This window comes from Strix aluco, chromosome 7 (genome assembly GCF_031877795.1).
Source record: "Strix aluco isolate bStrAlu1 chromosome 7, bStrAlu1.hap1, whole genome shotgun sequence".
Taxonomy (NCBI): Eukaryota; Metazoa; Chordata; class Aves; order Strigiformes; family Strigidae; genus Strix; species Strix aluco.
In genome coordinates, this window is record NC_133937.1 from 38,315,885 (window position 1) to 38,338,974 (window position 23,090).

Consider the following 23,090-nt stretch of genomic DNA (forward strand, 5'->3'; position numbering starts at 1 on the left):
TTCCCCCTTTTTAGATCTAAAGCTACTGTTGACAGGAAAAAATTAGTGTTTTAAATACAAAAATATGTAAACTATGTAAAAAGCATAATTTTGGTTTCAACTGCATTGCTGAGCCTAGGGTAAGTTAGCATCCTCCTGTTGTAGTGATTCTCCATACATAAAGCACTGTTGTTGCTATTAGAGTTGCTTTAAGAATTTAAATGCTTTTGGGAAGCATTTACTTTGCTATTCAGCAACAAACTAAACTACGGTTTATTTTGGTTTATTTAGTTTATCAATAAACATAAGCGCTGTATTGCTACAATAGGGAATAACTGGGAAAATTAAATACAATTACACTTACTGAAATGAGATCCAAGTTTCTATCAATGCTTTTATTTTTGCTTAAAGAAACAAAAACTACAAGCAATGAGGAAACTAACCTATATAAGGTACTAGTTCCTTCTCCCTCTACTTCAACTGATATTTGAAAATTGTTTTTATTACAGCATAGGTGAAACAACTGTCTTCAGCAGTGCTACTGAGAAGGTACAGAAGACATCAGGTGTAATGCTACCACATAGTAAAGAGATGATTTTTTTTCCATGTCTTAGGATAACCAAAGTCTATGTATTAAAATAGGCATTTTGATTTGCAAATTAAGAAACCCAGAAAAATATTTTAGAAGTTAAATACAAAACAGTAGTAAATATGCAAAATACAGTTGATAAGCAGAGCGATGAGGCAAAAGAAGTAAGTATAATAGTTGATTCCTAAAATGTAATTCTTTGTAACACTTGGCTTCCCCCCCGCCCCCTGCTATGCAACATAGTGAGATGCTACTACCTTACGCGGTGTAGTTGAATTTCATTACCAAAGCATCAAGAAGTTAATGACACTGGAAGGCCTGATATCTGCATTAATATGTACTAACCATATTGTGTCTGAGGAAAATGAGGTTAAAAAAAATACAGTTTCATGATATACAGTACTTCTTCAGTAAGAGAACTTGTCCGAAGTGAATTCATCCTCTTTCAGCACAGATTTCTTGACGATTTCAAACAGTAATGTGAAATTACAGTACAACTACTAACACTGAGTGATACTTTGGTTAAATACATATGTTACGCATTGGTGTGCAGATATCGGGCGTTTCACCATGTTCTAGAAGAGTTTTTTTTTTTTTTTTTTACCCTGACATATTTATTCAAAAGTTTGCTATGAACCATCGAGATTGAGTTGTTTATACATTTGATTTATCCATGAGTATCAGCACTCCTTAAAGAACAGATCAAAACTAAACACTCTACATAGGACCAATAGAGCAGAATCATTCAAGTTCAATGAAATATTACAAAAAAGGCTTCCTTTTTAGGAAAACTCAGCTATGGTAAAAATATCTACTACAGTGCACTGCACTGTAATAAATATTCAACATAAATTAATAATTTACAAGTACCTGAGCAAGTATACAGAGCACCATAGCACAGCACAGCACCAAAGGCAGTAGCTCAGAATTCTTAAAAATAATGCTGTTTTAAACATTAAAAATTCTAAGTATTGTCATAAAAATGAACTCCAGCTGGAGTTTAAAGATAGTGCAAACTTCTGTCTTCACTTTTTAAAATAAAGGTGTCAGATTTTCTTGTCATTTCACATCAGCAGTGTTGCTGGACCTGGATACCTGTGGTGGATGCTTAGGAGCTGGTCTGTTGGAAAGAAAGAAAAAAGCAAATTTTCATTTAAGCTTTTGTTAGTTCTCACTGCCAGCATCATGCTTGAGGCATGAAGATGAAGGGTGAAACTTTTTAGAGTTATCCAAGTTAACTTCAGACACGTAGCATGGGACTCACATACTGGGAGGAGATCAGACATGTTACTATATACACAAGACTCATCATGAAGCGTAAATGGAACCAGCAGACTCCTTTTTTTCAGTTATTGTTTTAATTGCTGCCTGGCCAGTGGGATAAGCTAGCTGAATGTTTCAAGTGTTGTTCTTTAAACTCTTTACTTCTTTGGGCGCTCATCAATTTTGCACCTGTTCAAAAATGCTACTTAATGTTGCAGAATAGCAGTTAGTTTCAAAAAGTTGTAGTAGTCATCTTAAAATATTACTACTTTCAGAATATCTTACTAGAATGGGCAGCCAGGACCTTAATCAAAGTTCACTCTTGCAGTCTTTTTGCTGGAAGTATTAGGAAACTAACTTGATTCTATTTTTAATTTTTCTGAGCAATTAAATGCCTCACTAATAGAATTCCTGTAGCTTAAAACACTACTTTTATCTTTCTTTGAGCTTACTTTTTTTCATAGGAAACTGAAGAATGTTGGGTAAAAAAATATCATTGACTATGCCCAATGTTAACGGGCATAGTTATTTCACTTCCAGATTATTTTTTTCATCATCCTTTTCTTTGAAGTGTATGATTTGTGTGCTTCCTGAATGTTTTGGGTATTATTTTCAGATGATATAAACTGGTGCGCCATTGTGAGATGTGTGATTGGAAAATTGCGTTTATTGGTGGTTGATCTTAACAGTGTTCAGTTCTCACTGAACTGAGATTTCTCAGTATCTGAGAATTCAGATAAAAATGGAGATGGAGAATGTGTAATGGCTGAGATGGAGCACAGTGGAGGAGCACTTCATAGAAAGGAGATGCCAGCACTAGAAAATGCCACCAGGAAAACAATTATATCCTTAGAAGCAAAGGAAAAAAATATTTGAAGAAATCAATCCCCTCCCCCAAATTGATTACAGGATAGTCTTTTATATTCTTTATGTGTGACAGGAGAATCCAAATTGATACAGCTTTGTATGTTAACATGTGTGGACACAGGTGGTCTGAGTAGGAAATTTTTTTCTGAGAGCACTTTGTGTTTCTCTTGAAATTGATGCTTATTAACACCTTTCTTTTGCAAGGAATTGTATTTATTGGGCAGTTTTTGTAAATACACGGTCAGATGCTTACAGTCAAGCCTTCATAGGTAGTAAAAATTCTCTTACTCCTGTGGAAGTCAGTGCAATTGTGCTGACACACTCCCAGTGAGAATCAGTCCGATACTGTGTGCTTTTATATAAGTAAATAGGAGATGGTTGTTGTGTAGCTCTCAGCAATAGTTACAGTGGAGCATAATTACTGAAGACACTTTAGACCTGTCACTGAATGAAGCGCTGTAAATCAAGGCATTCTGATTAGGAGAACCCACCTTACAGGAGTAACGTGAGGCAGAGCTTTTGTGTGTCCAGGCACTGCTGTGCACGCGCTGCTACCGCGGGCTTTGGTCAGAGGGTCTGCTGGTAGGGGCTTCCGAGGAGGGTTTGGTTTGTGCTTTTCCTATTATAAAACATAAGGTCGTATTAGTCTTTGGGATAGACATAACATACTTAACATAGCAACAAGTGAGATGAAATGAAGGTAAGTTCAGAGTAGTTGTGACCAGATATATTTAAATGAGTAAGCCATAACTTATTTTTAATAAACAGGCACTTATATTTTAAAGCAAAGCTTTAATACCCTCTTTTAATTATTTTGTTTCTTTTGATTTTTTACTCAAGAAATCCTGGGTGCATCTATACTGGAGTTAATGATTAAGATTAATTGGTGGTAAATGAAAACAACATAGATTGAATACATAACATTGTAAAAGTAGTTATATAAAAAGATGGAAATACTAGAAATGCTTTTAAAATGCAAATTCAGATGACCACAAAAACAAACTGCTCAAGTCCAGTTTGAATTGGTAGCATCTGTGGAATTGTTTTTAGAGATGCTGCTGTGCTTTCATTCTGTGGAATTAAATGATTCATTAATAAAGAACAGAAGTCATCTGCTGTCAGGCATGAGCTAATGTCTCTTCTGTGTGGTCCTTGAAACACTGCAAACATGGTAACATGTCTATTTGTGGTCTTCATTATGAAGAACTGGGATAGATTAAGTGACTTGCTCAGGGCACACAAAAACTCTCCAATATATCCAAAAACTCACTGAAGATCCTTCTACTATTTGAACTGCAGAGTCATGCTTTTTCAAAGTAATTTTATTATAAGTTTGCCATAACTATCATTAGTAAAGTTGACCAAAAAGAACAAGAAGAGCTTACAGGCATAATCTAGTTAAACATCCCCTGAAAAATGTAATCAAAACAAGCAATCAGGGGCATGAATTGCTCATTAATAAAGTACAACTTTTCATTATTCGCTTTGAGCATCCCTTTGTTCTCTTAGTTTTCATGGCAAATGTGTGCTCTTTCAAGAAGGAAATGCAGGTTGACTATCCGTAGGCATTTTGATAAGGAAGAAAATGTGGGAGCTTAAGTAAACCTCATATATAGTAATTTCAACTTTACCACAAACTACATTTTAAAGCTGTATATAATGTCCCTCTTCTTTTTCACTCTTGGCATAACATGTACTAGTTCTTGAGTGAGTCAGAAATAGCAACATGAAAAAAAATTCTTATTTTAACTTATTGTTATAGCCAAATCTCATATTCAGTATAAAAATTAGTCTTGAATCCAGAAGAACTTGCACTATAAACCAAGATAAACATATCTTGCTATAAGAAGTTTGTCTGTGAGCTCTGTCTTTGGGGGTAAAAATAATTGCAAATATTCTTGAACTAATCAGGCCTGGAAAAATGATGAAATAAACAGTATGCTTGTAAATATGTGGCTTTATCTCATAGGGCTATCCTGTTGAAAGTCACAGAGGTTAATTAGGCGCTAGCAAAGGAAGTTCTTCAAAACATGGTAATTTCCCATGATACAGAACTAGAACCTTAAAACTATTAAGAGCTGTTACCACCAGGAATTTTTAACCAAAGTTTACTCTGTGCACTACATTTCTTACACAATGAAATCTTAATGTGTGTGTTTTGAAGTTAAATATATCAGTTTGGAACAAGTTAGATCACAGCAGAAACTGATACTTTTTCAAAAACTGAATTATCTGTACAGTAGAATATAAATTTAAGTTGCTTCTGTAATAATTTTGTTAAAAGTTGTAATGTTTACTACATGGGAGAGTATATGCATGATTACCTCGAGTGGACAGCATTTAAAAAAAAGTTGTAACAAACACACAAACGTCGGCATTATAAAGACAGCAAAACCCAAATGCCATAAAGCCTTTATTCCCTTGACTGCCTTCACAGAAGTGGCCTTTTCCCTCAAGTACTTTTACATGATCAATCACACCAATCAGTCTGATAACATGAGCATTCAGGTGTTTGCTTGATCAGTCCCTAATTCTTATTGCATGATTTGTATTTACTCTTCAATTGGCGAATGCTTAGGTCCCATAATTGGGAAGAGGAACTGATCCAGGCTCAGCAGGCTAGAGGCAAAGGTCTGAAGAGCTTAAGACCTGGTAAGGATGAATGAACAAAAATAGAGGAGAACTGTCCTTATTTATTTGTTTGTGTTTATTAGCTGTGTCCTATGTGTAATCACCACCTGCAACACCTGATAGTAAGGAAAGATCAACTTTCTGAGAAGCTCAGAGCAGCTAATTGCTGATGGGACCCTGTCAGTTGCTTTCTTCCCCTTCTTTTTGCAGGGGAAGCTGGCTGAAATGGCTAATCCGTATGTGCTGATCTAGAACAGTTCTTCAGCTGTGGAGTGAGCACCTTCTCACTGCTGAGCATTAAGATCATCTTTGATGCCTAAGACAAACTAATTCTTTAGGCCCTCTTATTCCATAAGAAGCAGCCATGTGAGGAAGTATGTTGAAATAGAAATCACACTATAAACATAACTCTGATGGGTACAAAAGCCCAACACCTGACTTCTTTTTTTCCCCAGAGCTTGTAAAAATGTCACCCCTGAGTTAATATCCTTAAGGAGGAAGCAGAAAAGTGACTTGACAGGAAGTCTGTGGCAAGATGGTAATAAAGGCTAAAAGGAGAAAAAAAAAAAAAAAAAAAGGAGGGAATTCAGATAAAAATGGGGATGGAGAATGTGTAATGGCTGAGATGAAGCACAGTGGAGGAGCACTTCATAGAGAAGAGATACCAGCACTGGAAAATGCTACCAGGAAAACACTTATATCCTTAGAAGCAAAGGAAAAAAATATTTGAAGAAATCAATCCCCTCCCCCAAATTGATTACAGGATAGTCTTTTATATTCTTTATGTGTGACAGGAGAATCCAAATTGATACAGCTTTGTATGTTAACATGTGTGGAAACTTGCTGTAGCCTTTGATGTACTGGCAAGTCCGTAGCACACTCATAGTCCCACCATGTCTGTGCTTCCCTGCTTCATCTCTCTCTCCTTTCTCCCAGCCCACTCCTTTCCCCCATAGAGCTTCAGCTCTTTAATACAAAGACTTTATGGATGGATTTCTTTGTCCAGTTTTATATCAACAGCTTAGCATTTAATGCATTCAGTCTCTGTATTTTGGGAAGTATTGTTTTAAATATTGTCATGATCTCTTGTTACAGCTCTGCTAGGAAGAAAAACATAATTCTCCTACGGAGCAACTACAAAGACGTCAGGTGCATGAAGCTTTCATTTGTTTCACTGATATATTTTTTTTAAATAAGCAGCTGGAAGAAGGTCCTTGCCTGAAATGCAGTGGATGAGAAGGGGTGTCTTCCTCAATCTATTTAGATAGGAACTTAATTTGAGTTAGCCTTCTGTGTCTAAAGCCAGTCTGAGGTGACATAGGAGAGGTATTAGCAAGAATAACTGTGGCAGAATGAGCAGTGAGGTGAGCCCAGCTCAGTTGTACTAAGAAAAAAATAAAAATATTAAGCTATATTTCCTGTAATAAGGATGACCTGTAAAATATGAGATACGTATTGGTAATAAGAAGACGACAGTATCAGAGGCAGCAACTGAATGCTAACAGTAACAAAACAAAATGGAAGTGATCAAATCAGAATGCACGGACTGAACCCATGGTTAGGATAAACCTGTGTTGTTTCCTTGATTTCAATGGTGCTGTGCTGATTTATATTGACTCTGAATCTGGCCCGTAAATAAAGTATGTTTGCCTTGTGAGAGTATCCGAAAGAAGAAAAAGCTGTTTATCAGTCAAGATTGTTAAATATTAAACTTGGCAACAGTTCAACTGCTAAGTGGTTTATTTCCTGGTTTTGGTGGTGGTGGTGGGTTTTTTTTACTATTTTACTTACATCTGAAAGGAAATTTTATAGCAAAATAATAATCTATTAATTGCTGTCTCAACAGACACTACAGGGAAGAGAGTTGTCTTAAAATCTATTTGGTATGTTGTGCCTTAGCTGTCCACTGCTTGAAGCCCAGAGGCGGCAGGAAAGTAGCTCCTGCTTAAATACTCCTCTCAGAAGGGAGAAGCAGGAGGTGGCAGCTGTGGATCCATGGAAGCAGTGAATGGTTTCAGGTCTTCTTCTTCAGCACTGTACTGTGGCACCAAGCATCTGGATGACATCATGAATGTAGCAATGATTTTTAAAGTGCTTCCTCTTGATGACCTGATGGATGCGGTTCCAAGAGAGTGCTGAAGCAAGACATTAAGTAGTATCTATATAAACTAGACCAAAACTATTCTTAAGTTAATTTACTGCTTCCAAGCTTTGAGGGGGTAAAATTGTTAACTTCAGAAGAAAAGATTTTCTTCCCATACTGTGTTTTCTGTGTCTCTAGGATATAAAAAGTCGCTATTTCTGACAATCTTGACTTGAGGTTATGGACGTAATTTAGAAAGAAGCCACTTTTGCTTATTCACTGGGTTGCCTTGAGTTGATCCCCTGTTTGTCCTACTTCTGTTTCACACAGCCACTGAAAATTGAAAACAGCCATATTTTGCTTGATGGAGTAACTGTCACAATTAATTTAAGCTGCCAAACTGAAAAGCTTTTTGGCAGTTTCAGATCTGTCAGTGTTTGGTAATGACAGTATTAGAGATTTGGTATTCTAACTTGTGCTTTATGTGGGGTTTGAAGGGGAGAGCACTTAGGAATGTGAATTGTAGTGCTGCATTGGGCTGCTCTGATGTGAGACGACAGGCTGGGGCAGATACAGATGCACCATCGGAATGAGAAATCGTTACTTTTTCTTGCAGAGACTTTTCTCCATCTGTCTTCTGCTAGTGAGAGACAGTGTAAGCTTATAAATTGCTGGGTAAGAAGAAATAGAAAAAATTTCTTCTCTTCTTTTTTTAATGGAACCATTTGATTAAGAAATAGAAAAGTACTTGCACTTAAAATCTTAACTTTGACCACTGTGAAATATGCAGAATGTTTTAATTAATATAAGAAAATAAACAATGAAATCACTGGAGCTAAAGACAAAAGCAACAGACAAAAGCAATACTACTTCAGATTTTCTATAACATTGATTTTAGAAAAAAATCACTATTTCCCATTCCCCTGAGAAGGAAAATAAATGACTAGCAAGGTGGAAAAGGGAAGACGAAAAAACTTAAATACTTTGAAAGCATTTAATAAACTGGCTACACTTCTAAATTATGGCCTGAGTGATTCAATGTTCAGACTTAGACAAAATTAAAACTAGATAGATTTTTTTTTCTGCTGTCATAATATGTAAGCACAGTGCCATGGCACTTCAGCACTGTCTCACCCCTTTTTGTTTCTGTGTTATTTTTACAATCGCTTTTCAAAGCACTGCACTTCAGCAACTGTTTCTCATAGCCATACCCTCCTCTAAATCATTGGGAAAGCATCTCGGAGTAGCTCACAAGGCTGCTGCAGGAAGAAGGTGCTCTGTCCTTGGACATCCTAGCTAGGTTCAGATAGGCACAGTCACTCAAGACACAGCTATTTGAGTACGGATTTGCAGTATGTGCATCCAAATCAATCTGATACTCACTTAAGATAGCTTGGTGATAATGACATTCACTTCATTTTAATCTTGTACTATATCCAGAATAGCACAATGCTACAAAACAGAACTAGCTGTGTGCCTGATTCCTTTGCTCAGACACAGTCACACTACAAATGCAACCAAAAGAGAGAAACCAGTGACAAGAAAAGGGACAATTTAATACAAACAACTTCATCTACCCTGAATATTGCCTTGAGATGCATCTTATTACCAAAAATAGGGTTACCAGCTCTATTTAAACATTGCAATGAAAGGTACGTCTACATGAAAGAGTGTGGGTAATTACAAGTCTGCTTTTCAGATCTGGAAAGATCTCTAGAAGAAAAATAATGCAATTCATACGCCCCTTGGCAGAACAGAAGGACATCAAGCTAACATACCTCTTGCTCTTGTGCAAGACATCTGCAACTTGACTTCCTAAATTCTATCACTGTATTTGGCACCTTGCTAACAAACCGTACAGTTTCCCCTCTGGGCAGCTGGCAAAATGAGCTCGTGTTTGCCTGTAATACGGAGCTTGTTCATACTCTTGTGTCTTTTGACTGGTGAAGAGAGTTCAGGATCCTAAATCACAGCCTCAGCTGGCATAAACCAATATATCTACACTGCATTTCTAAACTTGTACAAAGGAAGTACTGTGGGAAAAGGCCAATATGAAGGATGAGAAAACAATTCATTCCTCTTCACTACATACAGATACTCAAACACTAAATATTAAATAGAAGAGAAGCTTAAAGAAAATGAATGGTTACCTGGGCAAACCTCAGCGAAGGGTTAGCTGGCAAGGGTCTTTCAGGCACAGCTTGGTGACACGGCAGCTGGGGGAGGGGTGGTAGGACTCGCTGCGGTGTTTTTAATTGTGGCAAATCGTGTGTCTTCACAGGGTTACTAATGTCAATGATCTGATATGGCAGTGGTCTTCTTGGACCATCTCTCTATAAAAACAACCCCAACCAAAAGTTATAAACTTCAAGAGTTGACATAAGCATTGCTACTTTAAAATTTATAGTTTTCGCTTGCTTTTCTCTTCTACTGTGCTTTCATCTACCTTCAGCACCTCTGCAACCAGAGAAGCGATTAACAGCTTCCAGAGTCCTACTCAAGCACTAATCCTTCACTGTTCAGATGTAGTATTCTGGTGCAAGTTGGCACCAGAGTCCTGGAGACTAAACTATTACTTTTCTGCACTTGACATCTCCACCTGTCTAAAACTTAGAATCCATAAATGTATCTTGAAGCCTATATCTTCTCCCATTTTACCTGTTGTTAGTTCTACATGATATTAAGATCATGTAATAGCTGTGTTATAATACATTACTTAAATAAGATCCAAAATATATAATATGGGTTTTTTTTCTTAAACTGTTTAGGGACTCACTTTTTGTATGTTTGCATTTTGTGGCTTCGTGATGAGATTTTTGCTGAGAGATGTGGTATGAACATGATTAGGGTCAGATGAACTGGAAGGTCTTGCTGGACTCACAGACCTGCAATACAAACATAGATTTACTGAACACAACATTCTGCATTAGAACACTTTTTTAAACAGTAGCCTCTTCTCAGAATGAGATTTTGCAAGGACTTTCTGACTTTTTGTAGTAAACAAGGAAAGTAAAAATTGTCTAGTGCTCCTGAAAGAATAAAAATAAATATTGACTTTTTGGAAACCAGTAGTCTGTTAAATTAGCTTCTGCAATCTGTGGATATGCAGCTTTGTAACACCCAAGAGACTATTCTAATGAATCTAGCATTTAAACAGTAATGACCTCAAATATGAAAGTTTCAGCTCACTCGACTGAGTTTAGATAAAAGGCCATGCAATGTAATAAAACTATTTCAAGCAAATGAAAATAAAGCCAATACTTCCTTCAGTTCTTAATGTTTTATCACAAAAGAAAAGAGGTATATAGTCAAACCAAAACCTACGTTATTTACTGGCAATCAGTAAAATTAAACCAAACACTGCTGTTAGTACTTGGTGATTATTTTTGTTAAGGCTGGCTTTTTCTAACATATTCACACTGTTCTGTGATGAATGTCAAGATGAGAGCTGCCATGTTTACAGCTACCTTCTACTAATATCTATTAGAGTATAATTAGGGAAAATGATCATACCTTAGTTTCTCTATTGTTGTCTTTTTACTTGTAAACAACCATCTCATGAAAGTCTTCCTTTTCAGATACATGATTGATCCAGCAAAGATAAGGCACAGAATTGTTATCAACACTCCTATGGTTAAACTCTTATTATCTGCAACAAAACACATTGAGTTAGCTTCTCTCAAGAGCCATCTTTACTGAAACGTGTTGTGTATATGGATCAGCACATTGCTGCCTGGCCCGAGTTTCTAACTGCAATGAGGTGAAGTGAATAAACTGTGAATAGAAGACTAATAAACTCTCATTTTTTTCTAGACTGATGCTTGAATTTTGGCCTGTTTGAAAGTTATTTCTTTAAGACTGGGAAGAAATTGGTTAAAATATAATGTTGTAGGTCTTTCAATGGAACCATTCAATTCTAGTCTAGTTAGATATCTGGGTCCAAACATGAACACCTCCATGTACGCTCTCTGCACCTGTGGTCAGGCCCTGCTTAGGTTGGCACCTCCAAATGGGGCCACAAGGTGTACAGGCTGTTGGCCTCCTCCAGACACCCACAGGGTGATGGCTGTAGCAGTGTTGACTGGCATCTTCTTCATGGGCTGCCTGCTGTCAGGGTGGGAGGGAGACAGAGGCTGAGAGGGAGAGAAAAGGGGCAGAAATGCCTAGATCATGGTTTGGTAAAGTGCAAACTTTTAAATATTCTGTCCCTCAAACATAAGCAGTAACCCTAGCTCCTTTATAACCAGATTTTAAGGGCTTCGTTGTGCTTTAACGCTGGGCAAACAGTCTGAAATCTGGACTACTGTGGTCCAGTCCAGATGGCTGTCAGGTTCAGTCTGGAGGCAAGCGAGGAGCTGAAGGAAAGCCTTCAGCAATGGTGTGTGGTCTCAGAGGGATGCTCTGCTCATCAAGGGGCTGCAGCCTTCTGCACTTGTACCCATTTTCAGAATGCTTTAAGCTGCTTCAAGTACTTTGCTGGGCCCTAACTGAGGCACAACAGTGAGATGAACCCTGACTAGATGACTTGCAGCTGAAAAAAAGCCTTATGGTTTGTATCAACAATAGCGTGGCCAGCAGGGACAAGGAAGTGATCATCCCCCTGTACTCGGCAGTGGTGAGGCTGCACCTCGAATATTGGGTTCAGTTTTGGGCCCCTCACTGCAAGAAAGACACTGATGTGCTGGAGCGTGTCCAGAGAAGGACAATGAAGCTGGTGCAGGGTCTGGAGGACAAGTCTTATGAGGAGTGGCTGAGGGAACTGGGGGGTGTTTAGCCTGGAGAAAAGGAGGCTCAGGGGAGACCTTATCGCTCTCTAAAACTACTTGAGAGGAGGCTGTAGTGGGGTCTCTTCTCCCAAGTAACAAGCAATAGGACAAGAGGAAGTGGCCTCAAGTTGCACCAAGGATGGTTTACACTGGATATTAGGAAAAATTTCTTCACTGAAAGAGTTGTCAAGCATTGGAACAGGCTGCCCAGGAAAGCAGCTGAGTCACCATCGTGTAGATGTGGCACTTAGGGACATGGTTTAGTGGAGGCCTTGGCAGTGTTAGGTTAATTGTTGGACTCAATGATCTTAAAGGTCATTTTTCCAATGTAAATGATTCTACAATTTTTAGGAATAGGTAAGCAGCAGCTCTGATCATTATAGATATGTGATATGATCACTGCCTGGAGGAGAGGATGTTGACATTCTTCAGGACTGCTGACCTAAAAAATGCATACTCCCACAGTAGGAGAAGCATCTTTAATCTTTGCTCTGGTAACCTGTCATCACTGTCTGTCTTATCCTGACTGATTTTCAGCCAGCTGGCTCTCATCTACTGGCCTAAACTCACTCAGATGCTGGTGAACAGTCAGCAACACTGATGGAACGAACTACATGTGGGGCTTGATGGGGCATGAAGTGCTATGCTTTTTACCTTAGAGCACTGAGGAATAATAAATCCCTCACCACCTCTAAAAGATTAATAAAATTAATAAGCTATGATTACGCAATTTAAATTAATTAACTTGTCTACCTGACAATTAAATACTTAGGGCTTCTTTGTAAGAAAAATATAGAGTGTCAAACACATAGGTTTATTCTAAGTCAGCTGGGTAAAATCAGTTACTAAATACTAATGAGACCATGTGCCTTGTTTGACTAAGATGAAAGTCTTTTATTGAGCTAATCCTTCTGTAATTTGATTTAGAGATGTGCAAACTACTCAGATCATGATCCAAACCACCCCATCAAGTGTTCATATTTAAATCCAAGTGTCAGCGATAGAAAATTAGGTCCTCTAGCAATTTCCATATTTTTTTTATTCCCAGTATTATTGAATGTAGCACTGTCTTTTGAGAAAAATGGTGAAACTACCACACTATATTCAACTATTGTTAAAACAATTTTCTGTTAAATTGAAGTGTTGGCTTCCAAAACACAAAATGCAAGAATTATCAAAGATGTCCTATATTTATCATCTCCAGTTAGCGTTGTCTATGCAGCACGTTATTAAAATATATTTTGTAGCTCCCTAGATGCTTAGCTTTCAGGTAAGCTGAAAAAGGACTATAATGCTTTAGAGAAAATCTTAAAAGAAAACATTTAACAAAGAATTAATCACACTTGTTCAGTGCCCGAGCACGGTTTCTTTGCTATCTTACTGACTGGTAGGTATTTTGAAAAAACATCTTTCAGCAGTGAAATCATAATGTGAAGCTTTGTCATGGAAATGGCCATGATGTCATAAATCCAGTATTACAGTTCACTGCAGGATCTGGCATGTAGACAATACGATCGATTTTGGTTTTGAATTGTATTATTCATATGAAAACATGCAGATCATTTCCCAGCAAGTTTTAGTTTATACATGTACATGTGAGTAGACTGCTTGTCCTGTCACGTACTCAGACATAAATCAGAAACATCTCTATGGAAGTCACTAAAGTTACAGTACTCTGGAGAAAAATTGGCATGTGATGATTATCAAATCCTACAAAATTCACAATGTGTAGAAATAATTCTTTCTGAGTTTGGCCAAAGGTGAAGTAAAATACTATATAGCCAATGTTCTGCAGACTGAACAAGGGGAAATTGAAATACAAATTACAGAAAATGCGTGTCTCCTACTACTATCATATGTGAGGGCAACTTCTGGTAAATGTGTGGAAGCTATCTATAAAACCTAGTTTTAATCTGATATGGTCAGAAGTCTGCTATTTTCCACAATACAAAAGACCTTTCTTGGAAGAACTATATGAAATATAGTTCTGAATTTTGATTATGCAATAATTTTGCATTTATAATCATTGCAATATTCACTCTTCATTAGGTACATAACTATAGGAGCAGCTTGTATGTACAATAAGGTATTTCTGGAAAACACTGGAGCTTGGCATATCTCAAGGTGAATCCAAGAGTACTGCAACATTCATCTACCATGGCAACAGGATTAGCACAAGTGTGGGAGTTAGCTCCTCATCCTCGGCTTAAATCAATACCATTTCCTATATATTGCACTCAGCTACTAAACTTGACCATGTATCTTGAAAAAAAAAAAAAAAAAAAAGCAAAGAAAGGCAAAGAAAAGAACCCGCCAGGACCACTGTGCCTTTAGTTACGAAGAAAATTGATGTACTCTGCATCCTTGGCTTAGCTTCACTAAATTTTCAGGTTGGTGCCAATGTGTTTGGATTAAGCCATTTGATTTACTGACTCATTTCCCAATCTTGCAAGCTCATTGCTTACAAGACACTCTGTATTTCCACTCTTTATCATGGAAACAACAGGTAAAGCATGAATTACTACTAACCAGCTTGTCTAATTGGTCCGCTGTCCATACTGCCACCAAACCCTGGCTTGTCACAGTAGGGGGGGGCCCAGTCAGCCTCGCAGTGACAGTTCTTTTTATTGTTGCAGACCTGCAAAACAGGACAAATGGCTTAATGTGGAAAGGCTTACCCTATACATCTGAGAGCCTGAGAGCAGCACTGGCTGATAAGGCCTCCTAATCAGGTAGCGACACATCTGAAAGAAATAAAACTTAGAGAAGAGATGTACTGGTATCTGCCTATTGGCACAACTAAGATGGCACAGAGCAACTCTGAGTGCGAGACACCACAGAGTAACAGGGATCCTAAAAAAGCATTATTTATTTGGCAGGTAATCGTTTGAGTTGCACCAGCTGACAATTTCAATAATATAAGGATAATCACACACCTTTTAAGTCTTATTCTCTCTTTGCCTCCAGCAGCAACATTATCTGCTTTCTAACTTCTGTTCCTTCTGCCTTCACAGGAACAAGAGTCTCTCTATGCTGTTAAGGCTGTAAAGCTTTGTCAGCCCACTTGAACACTCCTATCCATCAAGGGCTTGCACTAGGCTGCATACTGATTTTTTCCACTGCTCAGATCCCCCAGCTCTAAGGTGAACCAGTTGCTGGAAGAACATGTGAAACCGGAATCAGGGCTGAGGAAACCCTCCCTTTGATATCATCATGTCTGCACTGCCTATATGGAGACAGTCCTCAGTGTTCTGGTGGTTTTAATCTGAGTTAAGGAACAACTAGCAAGACCTGATTTACCAAATTCTGCCTGCAGAATAAGAGAGCTCTGAAGGACTGGAGTCCATCATTAACATCAGCCTGTTCCTGTTGCACAGAGCAGAAGGAGCTGGTAGACTCATGGCTTTTTCCTCAGGAGGTCCCAGAGTCCCAAAAACCCACCAAAAGAAGGGCTGCTTTTTATTTCCTTTTGTGACCACCCAAGTAGTGGCTATGAAACTAATACAAAGGCTAAAGCTTTGTGCTGTGTCAACAAAATACACAAACTGAACAGGCCAAAAAATCTTGTTGCACAGGAGAGAGATGACACAGTCATATGTAGATGCTCAAATTGATTTTTAAATAAAGTTTCTGGGTTTAGGGCTAGTTGTCAATAAGATACTTACATCTGTGCTAACACTGATCATCACTGATCTGCCACCACCATGGAGAAGCCACAAAATAGATTAATAAATGGGTTTCTGAGTAAGACATTAGGTAGTTCACAAGAGTTTGCAAATATGCATTTTTCTGGCAAGGTCAGTTGGAAGGCTTTCAGAAAGACTACACTGGCTGTGTCTGCAGACTATTAAAATATCATTCACATAGCTTAGACTGGCTATGGTCATGTAAAATGCAAAAAAACAAAAAAGATTTATTTTCAAAGACAGCAAGATAATAAAAAAATACCATTCATTAAGCATTATTTTTAAAATTAAAATGCTACAGGAGTTCCTATCTACAGTTCCACAAGGTCATTTTTTGCTACTCAGGAGTCACCAGAGGGTCTCCATTGAGCAGACATAAAGATGCCAGTCTAAGCTGATGTTCATTCCAGCACAATGATAACATGCAGCACCATCAACACTGCACAGTTTTTCAAATGCAGGAGGATAAAAGAAGTTAAAGCAAATTAAAATCCCTTCTCAGGAGAGGACAGAGAATTTCCTATGGCTCTTCCAACGTGGTCACCACAGCTTTTCACAGAAACAAACAAATCATCAGCAAATCATTAATAAGGCATAGCTTGACACAATTAACATGTTCATAATATAAACTAGGTTTCAAAACACTTTGATATTATTAACTGATATCATCAAATTTTTCATCCTGCACCACTTTCATACCATGAAACTCATCAATATGGTTTTACTTTATTTTAATACTTTTGGAAATGCTCTTCCATTTGACTGTCAGTTCAAATGCATATTTTAACTTCTTTGTACCCACATAGAAACTGTATTTTTTGAAATGTTAATGGAAATTCTTCATGAAGGGAGGTTAGACTTAAAATTGCTTTGAAGATGACAAAATTCCTTTTTATCACAGACTGTTAATTAAGAACAAGATAATTACTACTAGATAATTATTTCTTTGTTAAATAAAAATAATTTCATTTCTTGCAGTTCATATAAGGGACACTGAAAACAGAAATATATAATAAAAAAGTATTGCAGTGACTTTGACTGATATATTACATACAACCATAGATCCCAAAGTTATTACATAAAATTATTTCTTGTCCAGTGTTTATTGACTGATTGTAAAAAAACTGTTTCTATAATGCTTACTCCACGTCCATGGCACTTTGTTGCACATTTATGTACACCAAAAACACTTGTATTCTGGCACCGGCGATTAAGGCAAATCTGCAAAATAAGAGAAAAGGAGTTTTAATAGGGATAGAACTGCTGGTGCTCACAAGGCATCATGTCCTCCTCTGTACGTCTGCTCATCCATCAGTGGTTCTTTTAGCTGTTAAAGATTTCCCAATACACATGCTGCATTGACAGTTTATTGACAAAAAGATAAGAATGCCAGAATTAGGTGTCGTCTTCTTCTTCTTATGCCTTTGTAAATTATTTAGGTCCAAATCTGTGAAAGTTGAATTCTGCTCTCGATTGGCATCCTGGCCAATACTGAATTTCAGACATAGTTCACATTTGGTTGATATGCTGAGCTTGTGTAAATAAACACTCACAGTTTCCCTGAAGTGGAACTTGTGGTGAGCCGCTGGGGTTTGGGGTTTTTTTAAGTCAATTTAAAAACCAGTAATTTGCATTTTTTCAGACCTAGGAATGCACTGAGCAGGATTCTTCCATGTACCAGGGCTGACTGCATTCATGTCTTCACAGCAGCAGATGATTCCTCAAGGAAAGGTTCAGGTCCTCTTGTGGTGTTAATTAGCATAATTCTGTTTATATCAATAGTGCAATCCAATACTTTTTTATGCTAGCAGAACTTGGACCCAGGACAGCCTGAATATTTAACTGAGGGCATTGATATATATGGGCTCATCATTGTTCTTCAGCAAAATTGAGACCTTCCTCAGAGTTTTGCCAAACTAAACAATTTTTTTAGTGTCAAATATAAACCAACCATATTTAAAGTGTAATAATAATCTTACAGGGAATGGAAGTAAACAAATAGCATATGCAAAGTAATAAAATTTTTTTGTTTGTTTTCCAGTCATTATGAGTTAACTCTGCCAATACCGCTGAAAACTAAGGTAAAGCAAGATTAGCACCATCTAATAAGACCATCAAACAATCAAATGACTGATGAAGATGTCAGTAATGAGAAGTTATCCTACTGAAAACTGAAAAAAGAAGAAATCAGGGCTGGAATAAGTGTTACTATGCTATGTTGACCAAAAAAAAAAAAAAAAGAAAAAAAATCACTGCACAATTTTGCTCATGTTTAACTGCAGTTCAGTTCAGTAGTGCTAAAAGTCAGTCACAATAATTAGCATTAAGCAGGGAATAGTGTTGAAGGAGACGACAGGGATGCTTAATCAGGGCACTTATCCCCTGGGGAGAAGGAAAAATGGAAAGGAAATTAGAGTGAATTGGCATCAACATGCATGCATGTAGAGAATATGGTCTGATTACAGCAGTATTCACAATTCAAATATTCATAGTGCAGTAGCACACAGAATTTTGATCACATTAAAATGGCTGCATTTCAAATTGTGTATCTTCAGCTTAGAAAACTCAAGAATATTTAAATTCATATTCTTAATCCATAATACAAACGCACTAATGTCCTCAAAGTAAAACATACAATTTCCTAAGTATTAGCCTGTGTATTCTATAGTGTGTATGTGTATGATTAGATAGATTAGAAAGATTAAATACTCATTAGTAAAACATAATGGGGTGCTTTCCCAGCGTTGAATTTTCTTTGAAAAGACATTTTGTAACAGATTGACTTAGAAATGTTGTAAGGGTTGTTTTCCTGTAACAGAACTGTAGTTTCACTAGGGATGTATTTTAAACCCATTCCCAATGCAGTGTGATAATCCAACATAATTCAAAAGCATTCAAAAATTCAGAAGCTTACTTGAATTTACCACAAATTATCAAAGAACTTTTTTACTTTTTTTTTTTTTTCTTTTTGCAAGTAATCCACTGAGGGTACAGAAACCTTCTTCATTTCAACAGTTCTTGGGCTCCTTTCCATTCCTCCCCTTCTGTAAACTCATGGCTGTCTCTCATCTTTCTCTGTTCCCTTTCTCACAAAAGAAAAACTAAGAATGAGACAGACATTTGAAATCTGGACTATGTTCACTTCGGATGGTTCACAAAGTTTGCAAAATATGATTGAAAAAATCAGTTTTCGTGGCTGGACATCAATGAATTTATATTTTTCTAATAGTGTAATAGTGCCTACACAGATAGCTTTTCCTGCAAGAGAAAAAATCCGGGGGGGGGGTGGTGGGGGAGCCATAATCAGCAGATATAATACATTTTGAAATGTGAAGTGAAGTTAATGACAATTTTGAAATGCTATAGTAACTGGGAAAGTGAATACATTGAACTCTTCACAAATTCATTAACAAGCCTGTAATGTATTTTGCTGTACCTATTTAGCAGAAAACCTCTAGCCTACATGGACAGATACTTGGGACTGTCGTCAAAAAATCAGTTATAAAGTTAGGCGACTTGCATTGCATCTGCAAATCTGTAATCCAGAACAGTGGCCAAAAGAAGAGGGAGTAAAAATCTGACTCAGTGTTAGCATGAGAAACAATTCTTTTGTGGAAAAAAAAATCCCAAGGCAAACCCCAGCCAGTTTAGTACAAAATACTTGGCAGCATGAGGGTAGTGATGTTCTCCTTGTTTGGGAGTGTTTTGGAACCTTACTTTTCCATCTTCGCACTTGGTTCCTGACAGCACAAGACCAGGATCAGGCATATCATCACCCAAATACACGTGGGTACCACGACACAGAATCTTGCCACCTTCCTGAAGTGGGATATTGGTTTCTATGGAAACAGCGTTGGTACCAATTACAGGTCGATTTGCACCTCCTTGACACTGGATTTTCCCACATTTAGCATCTCTGCAGGAAATAAACAAACCTGAAGATTAGTTAAATAATGTTAAATGTTATAACCCCTCTCCCACCACCCTTGCACCTGTTCCTGTGTTTGCAGGGAGAGACCGTACCTGGGTTCACATTTAGCAAAGGAGCTCTTGGAGTCTTTGCCACAGTTGCCATAAGGATCACCTGCAGAATTGACTCTCTCAAAGCAGATCCCAGGAGCAGGTTTCGCACCTGAAACAAAACCTAATCAGAACTTTCATCTCATACAAGGTGTTTTTAATAATCTTCTTTGAGCTCCACTGATGCTTTAGGGGAAGGTAGGACGTGATCTGCGTATTGATGAAGCACAACAAAACAGTTGTGCTGGATCAGCATGCTAATTGAAGAGCCTGAATGTGCGGCTTTTCCACTTTTATTTGTTTCTGTTGGCAATGCTGAGCAATAGACAATGGAGAACTCAATCTCTTTCAGAATTTCTCTAGATGATATCCCTCTTGTGAATCCTCCTAGGACACAAAAACTTTTAGCAAATGCCAAATCTAGTTTGGTGAAGAAAGATGAAGGCCAGCTGGTAAGTTAACTCCCTTCTTTTTACAGGAGTCCATCTGACTCTAGCAAGACCCCAAGAGCTAAAGCCAAAGAAAATACTTTTCAAGAAAGGCCTTTATAAGTGCAATTCAGAACAACAAGAAATCAGAAAAAATCCAGTTGCAGACTAGTGTGCTATGTGTCTGTAAAGGCATGACCACATGAGTGCTGTCAGCTCAAGCTGACGTACTGGGGAAGGAAGGGAACCCATCCCCACCTTAATCCTCAGTAAATTCACCCCGAGAGTGAGCTGAAAGTGGAGAGAAAGACTGACTTGAAAGAAGGGTTGTTTCTACTATGGTGGTAGAAGTAGGAATCTGGGAAGACATGCAGCATCTGGTTCGTATCTACTGTAGTCTTTTATGATGGAGACATATCCTAACGGCAAAGGAACTTCCCTGGTGGGAGTAGTACTGGAAATGTTTGTGCAGACAGATTACTCATCTCTATGTTTTAGAAGTTAAAAGGTACTATTAGAACATCTATTCTAACGTCTTATACAGACACTCTCCTGTCCATTTTTCCCCAGATTACGACCAACTATTGAATGTCTTCTAGGGGAAGATACATGTGTTCATCTGAAGTGTCTAAGAGGTGGAGGATCTACTTCCCTGGTTTGACTGATGCAACAATTAATTAGTCCATGTATTAGAATTTAATCCCTTTGTTCTACTGAGAAGTGTGGCTTTTATTTCCAGCCAATAATTGCTGCTCCTTGCAAGATTAAGAGGCCCTTTGCAAGGGCCCTTTACTACCCCATATTTTCTTTCCGTGAAGATAACTAATAGCACAATCAAGTCATTGCCAACATTTCAACTACTGCAATACGCAGACTTGCTTTGAGGAGACAAGGTAAGGACATGCACTGGCTAAAACTCTTAACAGATATCTGCTAGATACATTTTTATACTTTTGATAGATCAGCCAAACTAAAACAAAAAGAACTGGCGGCAAATGATGTGATAGCCTAAAGGCTGAAAATACACCATTTCTACAGTGTTCCCCGATCTTTAACAGAGACAGAATATATGAGTTAATGTTATGTTTTTTCAAATGTTTTGAGCCACTTCCAAGTGTGTATGCCTCTAACTGTGGGTAGAACATATCTTTTATTTAAACATTCCTGAAGATTTCATTTGAAAGCCTTCAAAGAGGAAGAAGGTTTTAAGAAAAAGGGGTCAAATTCTTGGAGAAGAAAATACAAATGATTGTAAAAGTTCCAGTTACTGTGGATCTTTTCAGTAATAACTTAGAGATTAAAGCCTCCATTAATTATCTGCATTTCACAGTCAGAAGCTTGACTAATACTATATACTGCTGAAGAGCAATCTAATGGTATTAAGAACAAAACATTAAAACTTGGAGAGGCTTAAGATGGCACCCTCTTTTCCTTCTTACATTTTTACATACTGAAACTGGAAAACTCAGAAAGAAAGGCACAGAAGGAACAGAATATGAGCTGTTGGTTCCCTGGAGAGCAGGACAAGAGCTTGAAATTCTTTGGAAGATTACGATCAAGCTTGCTGGGTTCAGAACATTTCTCAAGTCTGGAACTATTAAAAGGGACTCCGACAGGAGTCTTTCACTTCTTTTCATTAAGCCACAAGCAATAATCAAAAAATCAACAAAAGCATCCAGACAAGGCACTGTGCAAAAAGCAAAGTAAAATTTCCATTTTCAGCGTGTAGATTCCTCCTCATCTTTCCAGGGCAGGCACATTAACTATTCAGCTTGATACAAACATTAACATGTGCATATGCTATGCCAGCTTTAGAAGGAAAGGGGAGGGAAGGAAAAAAACATTCTGTAAGCAAGAGGCCAAGTAAAACTGCTTTTTCTCCCACATCTGCAAAGACTGACTTGCTCAGCCCCGCCCCACCCCCCCGCATCTACCATGATCCTATGCAATTGCTATAGGTCTCATTTTTTCTTGGCTGGGAGCCTTGTGCCCCAGGTAGTTGAGCCAATGGCATATCATTGCAACGACTGGAGGCTTCCTTGGAGATGTGTCAGCAGCAGCCCAGAGCACAGCCACACTTTCCCCAGAGTGGTGTGTGGCTCCAAAAGCTGCCAAAAGCAAAACGAATGCTCATGTCCTGTGCTCTGACTGTAAATGACCTAACAAAAACTTATTAAACAAATGGTGTTAAAAAGAGAAAAGGCTCACTGAAGTACTAAGAGAGTTTAAGGTACTTATCTTCCTCTTTCACCTGGTGAAACTTTTGTTTGGTTGCTTTTTTTGAATATAGAAGTCAAGTGTGCTACACATGATGGAAAGCAGCCTGCAGGAAGAACACCACATCTGCAGCATCCTTGCAGGTCTCAGACAGTGAGTTTTAACTCCAACCAATAATACTTGACAAGAAGAAAGATCTCATGGAGCACAAAAAAATGCTCCCCTGGCAGGCTTGGAGCAGCCTGTCTATGAAAACACCTGGTACCCAATGATCATCTGTGGCTTGGAAACCAGAATCTAACTTCAATTTCTGTCTTTGGTATCAAACCAGAACACGTTGTTGCTTGGGATTCAGATGGCTGTTCCCTCTCCTGACTGGTTTCTCACAATATTTGGACTTTTTAATAGATGAAAACATATCGGAGTGTAAGAAGCTGAACAGATGGAGCTACCAAGTTAAAAGGAGGTTTGCAGAGGATGCTGAAGGAAGAGAATTGTAATGTTGTGTTTCTGGAGGAAACCCATTTATCATGATTGCACCATATAAACTGAAGCAGAAAG

The 23,090-nt window shown here is 37.9% G+C and overlaps 1 protein-coding gene across 1 annotated transcript in view; it reads right to left on the reverse strand.

Annotated features, from left to right (window-relative positions):
* Positions 1-348: 348 nt before the first annotated feature.
* ADAM12 (ADAM metallopeptidase domain 12) overlaps positions 349-23,090 on the reverse strand; it is a 185,170-nt gene continuing 162,428 nt past the window's right edge. The window contains exons 15-23 of the mRNA XM_074831520.1: positions 19,888-19,996; positions 19,582-19,780; positions 17,008-17,085; positions 14,708-14,816; positions 10,926-11,061; positions 10,189-10,297; positions 9,563-9,745; positions 3,190-3,317; positions 349-1,688 (exon numbers count right to left, since the gene is read on the reverse strand). Of these exons, the coding sequence (XP_074687621.1) occupies positions 1,628-1,688; positions 3,190-3,317; positions 9,563-9,745; positions 10,189-10,297; positions 10,926-11,061; positions 14,708-14,816; positions 17,008-17,085; positions 19,582-19,780; positions 19,888-19,996 (1,112 nt within the window). The 3' untranslated portion in view covers positions 349-1,627. The remainder of the gene's footprint in view (positions 1,689-3,189; positions 3,318-9,562; positions 9,746-10,188; positions 10,298-10,925; positions 11,062-14,707; positions 14,817-17,007; positions 17,086-19,581; positions 19,781-19,887; positions 19,997-23,090) is intronic.